This window comes from Nannochloropsis gaditana, assembly GCF_000240725.1.
Source record: "Nannochloropsis gaditana CCMP526 unplaced genomic scaffold scaffold139, whole genome shotgun sequence".
NCBI classification, from domain to species: Eukaryota; class Eustigmatophyceae; order Eustigmatales; family Monodopsidaceae; genus Microchloropsis; species Microchloropsis gaditana.
The window spans coordinates 36,491-48,565 of NW_005803814.1; the positions used below are offsets into that span (position 1 = coordinate 36,491).

The 12,075-nt window shown below is 52.9% G+C and overlaps 3 protein-coding genes across 3 annotated transcripts; 2 read left to right on the forward strand and 1 right to left on the reverse strand.

Annotated features, from left to right (window-relative positions):
- Nucleotides 1–2,965: 2,965 nt before the first annotated feature.
- On the forward strand, nt 2,966–3,515 carry NGA_2073100 (regulator of ribonuclease activity a; the record flags this gene model as incomplete). Its single annotated transcript, XM_005855679.1, has 1 exon — nt 2,966–3,515. A coding segment is annotated over one exon (545 nt), but the record flags the coding sequence as incomplete, so codon positions are not given.
- A 4,702-nt stretch (nt 3,516–8,217) lies between these two features.
- NGA_2013800 (n-acetyltransferase subunit) lies at nt 8,218–9,025 on the forward strand (the record flags this gene model as incomplete). The annotated part of the gene is made up of 1 exon (XM_005855676.1): nt 8,218–9,025. A coding segment is annotated over exon 1 (655 nt), but the record flags the coding sequence as incomplete, so codon positions are not given.
- Nucleotides 9,026–9,156: 131 nt separating this feature from the next.
- On the reverse strand, nt 9,157–10,344 carry NGA_2000800 (uncharacterized protein; the record flags this gene model as incomplete). Its single annotated transcript, XM_005855675.1, has 1 exon — nt 9,157–10,344. A coding segment is annotated over one exon (673 nt), but the record flags the coding sequence as incomplete, so codon positions are not given.
- Nucleotides 10,345–12,075: the final 1,731 nt, after the last annotated feature.

Consider the following 12,075-nt stretch of genomic DNA (forward strand, 5'->3'; position numbering starts at 1 on the left):
CCTTTTTGTGCGAGAAATTAAGCTTTACCCCACACACGAACATAAATAATTCGCAACTCGTCTTCTTTTGACGCTCGAAGCACTTGTGAGAAAAATCACGGTACTATTTGTAACGATGAAGAAATAGAAATTCTCTCCAAAGAATAATTCAAGTTGTTCAAGTTTTTATTTGTCTTTTTCATCTTATTTGACGCGTTCAGGATGGAATCTCAACTTTAGGAGGTTCACGATGAACCGTGCAAATTATTCACCATTTCATGAAGCTTCCAATGAACATCGACGTGAATACATGTCTCGAATAATGTGTCGCAGGAAATAAACAGGTCTTTTCTGTGAGAGACCTTGTGTGTGAAAAACAACATGCTCCGTAACGCAATCATGCTTGTGGGAGAGCGGCAACGCTACTGGAATAGTTGTCGGCCCTTTAACCGAAAGTCTTTTTTTAATAGTACGTCCCGTCACGAATGACGTTAGTTAAATTCCTGTATCACATAATATAGATTATCGTTGATTTCATATCATTCAGCACATTTGTTCTTGTCTCGGTGAAAGAAAGGACATAATCCCTTCAAAAGCAAGCCATCGATAATACGAAAAACTGGGGTACAAAGAGCGCCGAAAACACACTGATAGAAGATAGAATGTCTGTATTGTGATTTCCTTCATGGTGCCTGATTCAAGTTTGAAAATCACAGAAGGCATCTTGGTTATCAAAGCAAAACTGCTGAACATGGAGACTTCGGACTTCGCTGCTCAGCTTGTATGTTAAGTCGATAGGTATAGGTAGCTTTTAAAGAGAAAGCGATCTAATAAGCGCCAAGAAACATATTTAATGAATTTAAGACAGAAAAAATACTCTCATGGCTCTTCAATGTTTGTGTTCGCTTGCTGTTTTTCTTTGAGCACGGAAGCGGTGTCCCTTTTGTGACAGAAATGCGAGTTTCCTATACTCTGTTGATGACGCACGGTAGCATGAAAAATTAAATCAAACTTTTCTGTCTCTCTTCCAATTTCCTTGTATTTGTTCGACGAGACTAAGCAACGTCGTGTTTGTCCCACTCGTCTGCGACTGCGATGTCATTGTGAGTCTTTGAAGCCCGTCGACCGTGTTCGCTTGCAACAGCATGTCCAAAGTTGAATATCATCGATTTAATACACGATAGGATTACCGATAGAAGTTTTTTTAAAAAAAATGGAGACACTTGTTTCTCCGAGATCAAGATACGTTTGCCCCATCCGGCGTTGCGGCGATACCCGGATATAAAAAATGACGTCAAAAATTCTAAACGGTTAATTAAGCCAATCAGAAGCCTTCCTTCTCCTGCCGACCGGGCCTCCGGCTTAACGGTGCGCTTCATCATTTCCAATTTCGTGTTTGCTCTTTGCTTTCCTGCCTGTCATCTAAGAATACATGATGCCTATGTGGTCTCAGTGCACTTTTGACATTTACTGCCTGGCTTTGAAGACTCCTCTGTCGCACCTGTCACCTTTTTCTTATACGTAGGGCGAACTTTTGTTTCTGCCTGTCAAGTCAAATGTGATTCAGTTAATGCAGGTCTCAGGCCGCTTACCCTTCCATGGTGTAACTAACCCTGAAGTAACCTTCGAACGGAATACGGAAGCTGTGCAAAGCCCAATGTTTTTAAAAACCGCATACATTTAACGATTGTGCCCTCCGATGTCCCCTTCAGCTCTCTAGCTATGAGGGGGTACATGGTCCTCATGTGTTCGAAATCTGACCTTGTCTACTCTTCACACACAGAAAACCTCTTAACTACTCTCATCAACAATGGCTGGCAAAGGCAAAGGTGGCCGTGGCTCCGGCAAGAAGGGTGTGTCCCGTTCCTCCAAGGCTGGTCTCCAGTTCCCCGTAGGCCGTATCTCCCGCTTCCTCAAGAAGGGACGTTACGCGGCCCGCGTCGGCTCTGGTGCCCCCGTGTACCTGGCTGCTGTCCTCGAGTATCTGACGGCTGAAATTCTCGAGCTGGCTGGAAACGCCGCTCGCGACAACAAGAAGACCCGCATCATCCCCCGCCACGTCCAGCTTGCTGTCCGCAACGACGAGGAGCTCAACAAGCTTCTTGGCGGTGTGACCATCGCTTCCGGTGGTGTCCTCCCCAACATCCACTCTGGTGGGTTGTCAGGTGGTCCTCACTTGTATATATACCATCCTATCTCATTGTGTTCCCTTCTTGCCATTCACCCTACACAGTCCTTCTCCCCAAGACCAAGGCGAAGAAGTCGGCGTAAATCACCTACAACCCTTAAAAAGACAACCATCAGAGGCCTTTTCAGGCCTCACTATGTTAAACATACCGATCACCTGCTTTGTTTCGTTACTTTTCGTGTGAAGCTTGTTACCTGTACTTGTTCGATCCATAGGTGAGCGACACGGTGTGTCATTTCGTGCCTTTTAAACCTTTTTCTTCCTCGATTAGACCCGGCCTACACGAGAAAGTACTTGGTTTGCACGGGTTGTCTTTCAAAATGGATCTGCTCTAATCGTTGTCGGGACACCATGGGTCAACCTCCCCACCCCTACATCTCAGTGCAATGGAAGGCGACTGTCGGCCCATCGCGACAAACGGCATGTTTAGGTTTTTAATCTACATGTGTATAGTAAAGATGTAGCACACTTTGATGGTACCCTGCTTGAGGCAAAATACCCCCCACGCTGTATCTTTTACCCTCTTACTAAGCTAGCGTCATCACAGCTGTTCCGTCTCGGATGATGCACGGACACCTACAACCGCATGAGCATACAGAAACATACCCACATAAGCGCAATCAGACACATATTAACTTCTTCTCCATTTTGTCGCGACAGTAATCCAGATGCTGCCGCGCGTCGTCTCTAATGCCTTCGGACGGGCTGGTCCCAAATTGAGCCGGCACCTCACTTCATCGTCTCATGCACTCTCCGCGAGTCGTAACTCCAATGCCGCGCTATTTATGGCCGCGACTACCTTCACATTATGCCAACCAATAGCAATAGCTCACATGATGAGCACTTGCGCATCCAGGCCGCCCGCAACGGCTGACTTGTGTGACGACCACGAGCACCGCCTGCAGGTTGCCGACGGCAATGCTTTTCACTCTTTTGGACAGCATTCTTCGTTTTGTGGCGAGATAGTCACCATCAAATGCTTTGAGAACAATCCATTGGTGCGAGCCACCCTGAGTGAGCCCGGAGAGGGACGGGTGCTGGTGGTTGACGGAGGGGGTTCCCTACGCCGAGCTTTGTTTGGTGATAACATTGCAGCGCTGGCGGTGAAGAACGGATGGGCGGGCGTCGTCATTTACGGCGCTATCCGAGACTCTGCTGTTATAAACACCATGCCCTTGGGAGTCAAAGCTCTGGGTACAAATCCTGTGAAAAGTGCCAAGCAGCATCCAGGCGACAGAAACGTTGTGGTCACTTTTGCAGGAGTCACCTTCAAGCCTGGACACTACGTGTACTCCGACTCTGACGGCATAATCGTGTCCGAGACCCCACTTCACCAGACGTGATCGACCATTCATCCTTGAAGTAGAGAAGGGGTGAAAAGAAGGAGGAAGAGAAAGCACGGCGGGCGACCTCGTATTGTCCGTAAACGGGAGTGGCCACACAGAAATAAAAGCTGTACCATAAATGAAAAAAACTGGAAAAACCATTTGCATACAAGATCCTTACGACGCGGTCTGTGTTTTCGTCCAGAGCGAATACTTTGATTGGAAACGTCCTTACGTTGATGGGGAAATTCTGAGACGAGTGGAACGCCTTTTACATTCACTTGACATAGCAGCGTTTCGACTATTTTGTAATCTTCATTTTCATCTTTACCCTTCGGAGCAGCCATTTGCCTGATACCTTCAAGGATATTAGTTTTCCCCTCTAGTGACTCCCATTCCACACGCATTTCATCCATCCCACAAGAAGGAAGCATGCTCACGCGCATGGGGCAACGTCAACCGGGGCAGAACGGCATCTACTTGATGAAAGTCCTTCTCGCTCCGTCCTTCCTCTGTCACAGATGTCTGACTGTCTGTCGGGTGCATAAACATGCGCGTGAGATTCGTGAGTTGCTTAAATACGGTCTTGTCACACCGCAACCTTTGTGTGCCATTCGTGCCATGGAATACTGCGCACATCTCTACCACCATGACCACCACTGCCACCTCGCCTACTCACAGATCAACACCGTTTTCATTCCGAGCTGCTTGGCCGCCATTAAATTTTTGAAGCTATCTTCAAATAAGACGATGCTCTCACCCGCCCATCCATCCTGCCCCGTTTCCTCTGCCGCGTTTCCTTCTCTTCCATCTCTGCCTTCCACTAGAGTCAATGGTATTGCCTTGAGCACCTTCTCAAAGGCTTCTGGCTCGGGCTTGCAATGGTCCCCCATGTGCTCGCTCCCGAAAATCCCCTCGAAATGCCTTTCTACACCCAAGCAGGCCAGAGCTTCGCGCGCCTGTTCTTCTCTTGCATTTGTGAAAATATACTTGGGACAATGCTTTGGCAATGACTCCAGGAAAGTATCCAGGTCAGGATCAGGGACGAGAAATTTGTCGACGTCTTTTCGGATATAACTCCAATAATGCCCAGATTTAGAGTCATCTATCCACCCTTGAGCCTTGAATGCCCGAAAAGACTGATGATATTTGTCAAACAACGGTCGCCTGTCGCAATAATTACCACAAAGATTGGGAGCAGAGACAAAAGGGGTTGGAGGAGTGGCACGGAGGGCATGAGACGGACGGAATGTGCGGATGACCCCGGAAGGGAAAAGGATGTTTTACCATATGTGCTTCGCGGGAGTCGAGCGTGGAATTCCCATATGCTCGTGCATGTATTCCCATAGGTTTTTGAGGATGTTGTCGCGGTAACCATTTTCGTTGGAGTAAAGAGTGCCGTCCAGGTCGAACAAGTACAGCCAACGAGGACGGCTACCCTGTTTCGCGGCGACACTCGCCTTTGCATATTTTGAAGGCGTGAAAAAGATATGAAATGGATATAACTGGACTTCATACTATTCCACGTATGAATAATGTATATACCAAAAAAAGTTTTAATTTGATTACTTGGTATATATCAGCCCCAGCCTATTTTCGACAGCCCACAATACCATTTCGGACGACTTTGACTTTCAATAGGCGTAATAACGCTGCCAAAATCTTCTGTAATTTCGTTCTCCGGGGACAAGACACTGTGAAACATTTGGGGAAAGGTTATGAGAGTAGATGCGGGGCTAGTGAGAACCCAGTCGCTAAAATCGCTTGCTTTCACTGGCAGTTTCCTCTCGAGGGTTTTTCGAAGAGTCTCACAGGTTCTGCCAATCGTTTGCATAAAAAAGACGTCTTTCTCCGAGCCTGGTGGTAATGCGAAAGTCCTGGTATATCATGGCTAAGTTAAACATTTGATGGAAGCTTAAACGCTCCAACCAACCTCCTCCCTGCTGAAGCATTCAGACGCTGCGCTGACCAGCATAAGCTTTGCATCCACAATGATCTGCATGAAGCCCGGGCTCTTAAAAACAAATTTTATATTTGAAGCTAGCTTTTCGAAGACGATGAAAGACCATTATGGTGTGCGCATAAAGTCGTGTTGTGAGAAAGTGCTCAATATGGCAAGCAACCGCATCTCCTCACTGCGGCTGGTGTGTTGCCTTCTAGCCGGTGACTGTGCGACAGGGCATTATGGTCGAATGTGGTTCATGTTCAAATGTAATGAGTGGCGGAGTATGATTCACATACACTCTTTATGTTCTGTAGATACCCCTCGTACAGGTGCATGCATGCCTTGGTCAAATCGAAGAAGTCCCACATCCACTGTCCTTCGGTTTGGTTTGTCCCTCGTCCTTCTCAGGGGACCATCCGGTTTTTCAACCAGAAGATCACCCTATGCACGGACAAACGAAATAAACAGCCTTCCAGGGCGTCGTTTTTGCAGCACCACCCGTCCACGTGGTTTCACACATACAATCGCGTTGTCTCCAATTGGCCTCTCACCTCTACCTTCCAAAATCGTAGCCCTGCCTGCCTCTTCTTCCACCAGTTCCTCTTCGTTTAACCCCTCGTCATCTCCGTCTGGAATGGACGATGCGGCTGTCATAGCGCGTACCCAAGCTTGGATACACAATATGGTCATTCGCATCCCACTCTGCCCCTTTGCGGAGAAAGTAGTGCAAGACAACACCGTTCGTTACGTCGTTGTTCGAGCCCGGAGAAAGAGTGACATAATTGCACATGTCCTAGAAGAGGCTAGAGCCTTGGTCGAGACGCCCGAGGACGTGACCGCCACAACCATCGTCCTCGCCCCCGACGCCTTTGTCGAAGATTTTTCCGCGTTCTACGAGACAGAGCGCTTCCTGGAGGCATCTTTGGAAGCGTCGGATCTTCAACATGTCGTCCTATTGGCAGCATTTCATCCGCAGTACACGTTCGGGGGTGGACTGTCGGAGCTGGATCCCATACATTTTGAAAAGCGCTCGCCTTTCCCGGTGTTCAATTTGCTACGAGCGGAGAGGGTGTGGGCCTACGCGAACGAAGGATTGACCGAGAAGATTGCGGATCGGAACGAAGCGGCATTGGCTGCGATCGGGATCGACGAGGTGCGAAGGAGATTCACCTTGTCGGAGAAAGAAGTAGAGCGATATAATGGGGGGAAGGAATACGGAGTCTCAGAAGGAAGCGGGGTTTAAAGCTGCAAGAAGTACATGACCTGCAAATGAAAGAGACCGGGTCTCGAACGGGCGTTGAGCCGATGCCATTCTTCGCACTGTCAGGGTGTCCTCTTCTCATGATACGCATGCCTCCTTTCCGAAGAGACGGCGGGTCGACACTCACGTCCCGACGCCTCGCTTTCACCCACCGTGCCCCTTCCCCCCACCCTCAAGCTCGCTTTGTGAGAACATTTTCCCGAGCCTCCCTATTTCTTTTCCACCTCGTCGGGCCATACGCACACGTTACTCTCGGGCAGGCGGACTTTGCCCCAAAACTCGCAGGCGAAAGGCCCGTATTCCCGTTTGACGTCGAACTCCGGGGCGGGCCCCAGGTAATCCCTCACCTGATACCTCCCAGACTCTCTCGCCAGGGCCAAAAATTCATCCACCGATTCAGCCACTTCCTCCATCTCTTGCAGTTGCTCTGCAGCGACTCCAGTGCGCGCCGCGGCGGCCAGCTCGAATAGATGCCCCTTTAAGAGCAGCGGCAAAGTCTCGAGACGCTTCTGCTTTTCTTCGTCGCCCACCTTCATCTTGGGCGCTAACGTGACCATTTTCTCCTGCAATGGCTTGTAGTGTGCGTCCATATATCGCACGACGGTCGCGGAGTCATCCTTTCCGCCCTTCAGCTGCTTCGATTTAAGACCACTTAAGACCTCTTCCACCTTCTGACGAGCCCGCGCAACGTCGTCGAGCTGACCTGCCACGTCCCCATCTCCTCCGAAAGGAAACGCGGCTTCCGTTCGTCTAGGGTATTGTAGAATCAAGCCGCTCGCCGCGAAACCCAAGGTCACGGCTGGGATGGATCCAATACACAGGGCGTCCCTTCGACTCCGGGGTGCACTGGCTGACGGGGGAATGCGGCAGCGACCTTGCGAGTCAGACATGCCGGCCTTCATTGTCCAAGCATTCGTCACGAAGGGAAACACAGCCAGTGCAAATGACGCAAACGTGACCACTCGCATGTTTGATAAGGTGCCTGCAACAACTGTAGATAAAGAGACGACATTATGCGATTGCATGTGCGCTACGACTGGGGGAGGTCAGAAAAATATCCTAGGCGCAGGCGACCAGTCGCTCCAACCAAAAAACTGTCTGTCACAAGAATCTAGTGTAAAAGGAAGTGTGAAGGCCACTTGTGTGCTTGCAGGTAGGCCTTGAACCTCGAATTGCGCAGGAAGTCAGTGAAAGGGGCGAGTAGTGAAGCACAGCGATGCTGATCTCGAGCCCCCCGGCGTCCCCTCGGCGTGCCAGAGGATATAGACCAACAAGTGCCAAATGCCTGACGGCGTTGCACATGCTCGGCTTAAAGGCAGCAGCATCGTCTCCTCTTTATCAAATACATGTTGTGATCAACGGCTCTTTACACGCATGCTTTGTGTACATGGATGAAGTCGCCTCTTCCTGCAAAAAAGCTTTTCTGACCGAGCCCGTCAAGGCCGATTACCACTAAGTGAGCGTGGGTGTCTAGGAGTTCTCACAGTCCCTTCTTCTTCATAATTTGCCTTAACTTCTTAAAGACGGGACGTCTGCACGGCCGGTCTTACGCGCGGTGTGTGGAGCCAAGCTTGTGAGAAGGGCGCTACGGCAGCCTCGGGCGTCGACTCAGGCTTCTGCTCTCGCACTCGTCCTAGCTTCTGCCAAATCCATATTCGTCGCGTTGCCGTAAATGTTGGGCCCCTCTTTAATGCGCCGAGAGCTATCGGCAAATCTCTTATTTTTGTACTTGCTTCGGACCTCGGCTGCCGTAGTGACTCCGCCAGAACGCCCAGCTTGGGCGCGGGGCTATGTGGCCTTCCATAAAGACAGGTCGGGAATGAAGGCCTCTGCCACAGCTAGCGCCGCAGCTGGCAACGCGGCACACGATCAGGGCCATTTTTTTACACGTTCCAGTCCTTTCGGTCGGGTCGACGGGTCTTCAGCCGGCCGTAGCTCGCCCTCCAAAAGGGATCCTTGTGGAAGCAACGCCGGGAATCATGTGAGCAGTTTGAGCAAGACGAGCCATAGCATCAGGACATCGGCGTCAGCCAAGGCCTCATTGTACGCTGGAAACACCTTGGAAGTCGCCCCGCCCCAAGTCTGCATCCGGACGGCGAGGCGGGAGGATATCCCCGCTATCGAAGCCTGCAACCTGAAGACACTGCCCGAGAACTACCCGAACGCCTTTTATTACAACCACTTGCTACAGTGGCCGTACTTGGCTCTGGTAGCGGAGAGGCAGACTCCTGCTCGCGGTGAGGGAGAGCGCGGTGCCGGGGCCGCGACCGATGCGGGCGAGATGGGGGGGGAGGGGAAGAAGATTGTGGGGTACGTGTTGGGCCGCGTGGAGGTATCGAACCGGAGCCCTCCGGAGGGTGTCGGCACAGCCTCGCAGCTGCAGGGGGACTATTTTCCAGGCGTAGGGCCCCCAAGCCCCCCCCCGTTCCCCCCCTCCTCCTCACCCGGCGCTCCCGCCCCGGCCTCCACCCCCCTTGGAGGGGCCGCGGCCGCAGCTGGCGCCTACCCGGGACGGAAAACGGGCCACGTCTCGTCTCTGGCTGTACTGGACGACTTTCGCCGTCTGGGTATTGCACGGGAGCTGATGGAAATCTTGCACGTGCAGATGAAGTTCCGGTATGGGGTGGACTGTAGCACCCTCCACGTCCGGTGCAGCAACCGGGGGGCGCAGAAGCTCTACTTGAACTCGCTGGGCTACCGCGTGGTGGAGACGGTTCAGAAATATTACCAAGACGGCGCGGACGCCTACTACATGAAGCTGAATTTCCGCCCGTCCGCGGACCAGCATCCAGATGAGCGGTGGCAGGAGGAGGGCGAGGAAGGGAGGGAGGTGCAGGAGGCATTGGTGGGGTCGAACGGTCGGCGGGGCCGTGTCAAGGGCCCGGGCAGTGGCGGAAGTGGTGTCATCGGCAGCGGTTTTAGCGTGCGGGAGGAAGAGACAGCTCCCTTGACTCAGGACAGCCGAGGGTACTTTCATCTCAGCCCGGGCCCGTCTAGGAGGGGCGGGGTAGAGGGAGGAGCGGCGGCGATGGTGGGTGGTGCTTCCCGCTGAGTGTAATTGAAGAGTTGGATAAAACGAATGCGGCATAAATTTGATAAAGACGTGTAATCTTGACAAGAGTAAATACAATCCACCCTCTGACAGGCCGCGAGGCTCAGAGCTAGACTCCGGCTTTTCGGCCAGGGGGGTCTGGAGGCCGTCGTGGGAAGTTGGCGGGGGGTCGACAGAGCGAGTGCCTGAGGGGTTGGAACAATAGGGCTCTTATACAGGCATGTAAAGCTTAGAAAAGGACTGAGGGAGCACACGGTGTGTCCCTCTCTTCGCGGGCAGATCCCGGGTCCGAGCGGCCCGAGAGAGAAAGCGAGCGGTTCCAAGGATGCCAAACGGAGCCGCCTCGGACTCGGAGGATGGGAAGGGGAAGGAGGATCCTGCAGCCAGCGCTTGGGAGGGACGGATCGGGAGGCAGAGAGAGGGGCAATTTTAAGCGGTCCACAAATGCGAGAAAAGACCCGCTCCCTTGTGAGAGGAGGGGCACGTGGGATGTAGAGTGTGACGGAGGACATAGACAAGACGGAGTGGTGGGCGTGCAATAAATAGGCGAAAGGGAACAAAGAACCAGGTAAAGGGGCTGGAAGCCGCCTCACGCGTCGCGTCTCAGGACTGTAGAACTATCTCATTATGTACTATTGCTCCCCCCCCCCCCTTCTGTTCGTTCAAATATCCTAAATATGTCATTTCTCCTCCACATGAGCCTTTATGGCGTTTCCCAGGTGAGTCCCCTGGCTCCGCGCCCTCACCACCACCATGTCTCCTGCCCGCAGCCTCGTCACGCTCGTGCAACCGCCCCCCTCCGCCGTCCCGCGCACCAGACAGACTGTCTCTGCCTGCTGCAAAAAGATCTGCGCTGTTCGCGTCCCTCCCTCGTTCCCGCCCTCGCCCCCAGCCGGCCATTGAAACGACACCTTCAAGAGCGGTCGGCTTTCAATCTTGCAGCGGCCCACCGTCACTCCCCGTGAGTGCCCGTCCGCACTGACCACTCTGACTCGGTCTCCCGCTTCGATCTCGGACAGGTACTTGGCGCTCCCATCCTCCATCAACACGTAGGAGTGCACGGGCCCGGCGTTGATCCGGAAGGGCCGAGGGTTTATGTAGGTGGTCGCCAGGACCTCGGCTTGCACCAGGATCAGTCCCTTGGCCGACGAACCCACAAGACAGCCTTCCCCGACCTTGAGAAGCTGCACCAGGTCCAAGCAGACCCTGTCGCCCACGCCCCCCGGCACGACCTCCGCCACTTTGGCAGGCACGAGCTGCACGTGCTCTTGCTCCTTTCCTACCGCGCTAGGGAAGACGGTTTGGGCACCTGAGCCTTCCGAGGCCGGCAGAATTTTTTCATTCTTCTCGGCCTGTACTCGTCGCGCGTGAGACCAGAGTTGGTCGCGGCCAGGCTTCAGCAACACGGCATCTACTCCTGTCTCCAACGCGAACGCCACGCCGGAAAGCTGCTCCGCGTCTTCTACCGCCACGCATACTCGGGTCGGCCCGCCTTGGGCTGCAGCGATGACGTTTTCGCATGGTATTTGGATCCAGTCGATGAATGCATCGAGCACGACCCAGTCAACACTACCAATAAGGTTGATAGCCTTCGTCACGTCCTCCGGCTTGGTGATGGCCAACACTGCTCCCACCAACCTCTCATGATCGTCCTGGAGGCGACCTGTCGCCTCCTCCTCTACAAGGAAAGGAACGTCTAAAGGTTCAGTGGGAGCGTGATGGGTCAAACAGCGGCTCGCTCCCAGAGGAATGAATGCCTTGGTATTTCTCACGTCCACCCACAGCTCCAAAGATGTCATCTGAACCTGGTTGCGCGGGCGCGAGCCACGGCCGCAACTGTGCACCGGTGGCGGGTGCGTGACCTTTGAGGAGGTAGAGTGACTCCACGAGAAAGCAGAGTACTGCAACAGCTGAAAGACGAGAAGGAGCCTCCAGCAGAAAAGGGGCATATCGCAGCAACCTCCCCCCCGCTAGCGCAATTTGTCACGTCCGGTGCCTTTGCACGAAGAGTTCCTCCGAGCCATTCAAGAGGGGCGGCATGCGGTCAGTCTCCTCAGCATGAAGCGTGCTGCAGTGTTGATAAATGAAACATGGTCAGAAATGTGCCCTGGCAATTCGGCCTTCCAAAAAGAGGCGGCACCGCCGTCTCTCTCAAGAAAGGGAAACACGATGCCAGCGATTTGCCCGCCTCGAGACAGGACCTTCGCTTCTGTTGCTACGCGCCGCGACGTGTCGCCCCACTCATCGCATCCCACACACGTTCAGGTACTCTCTGTAGTCAGGTGGCTGCAGAGACGCATCATGGGGACCGGCCGTGTGGCCGTG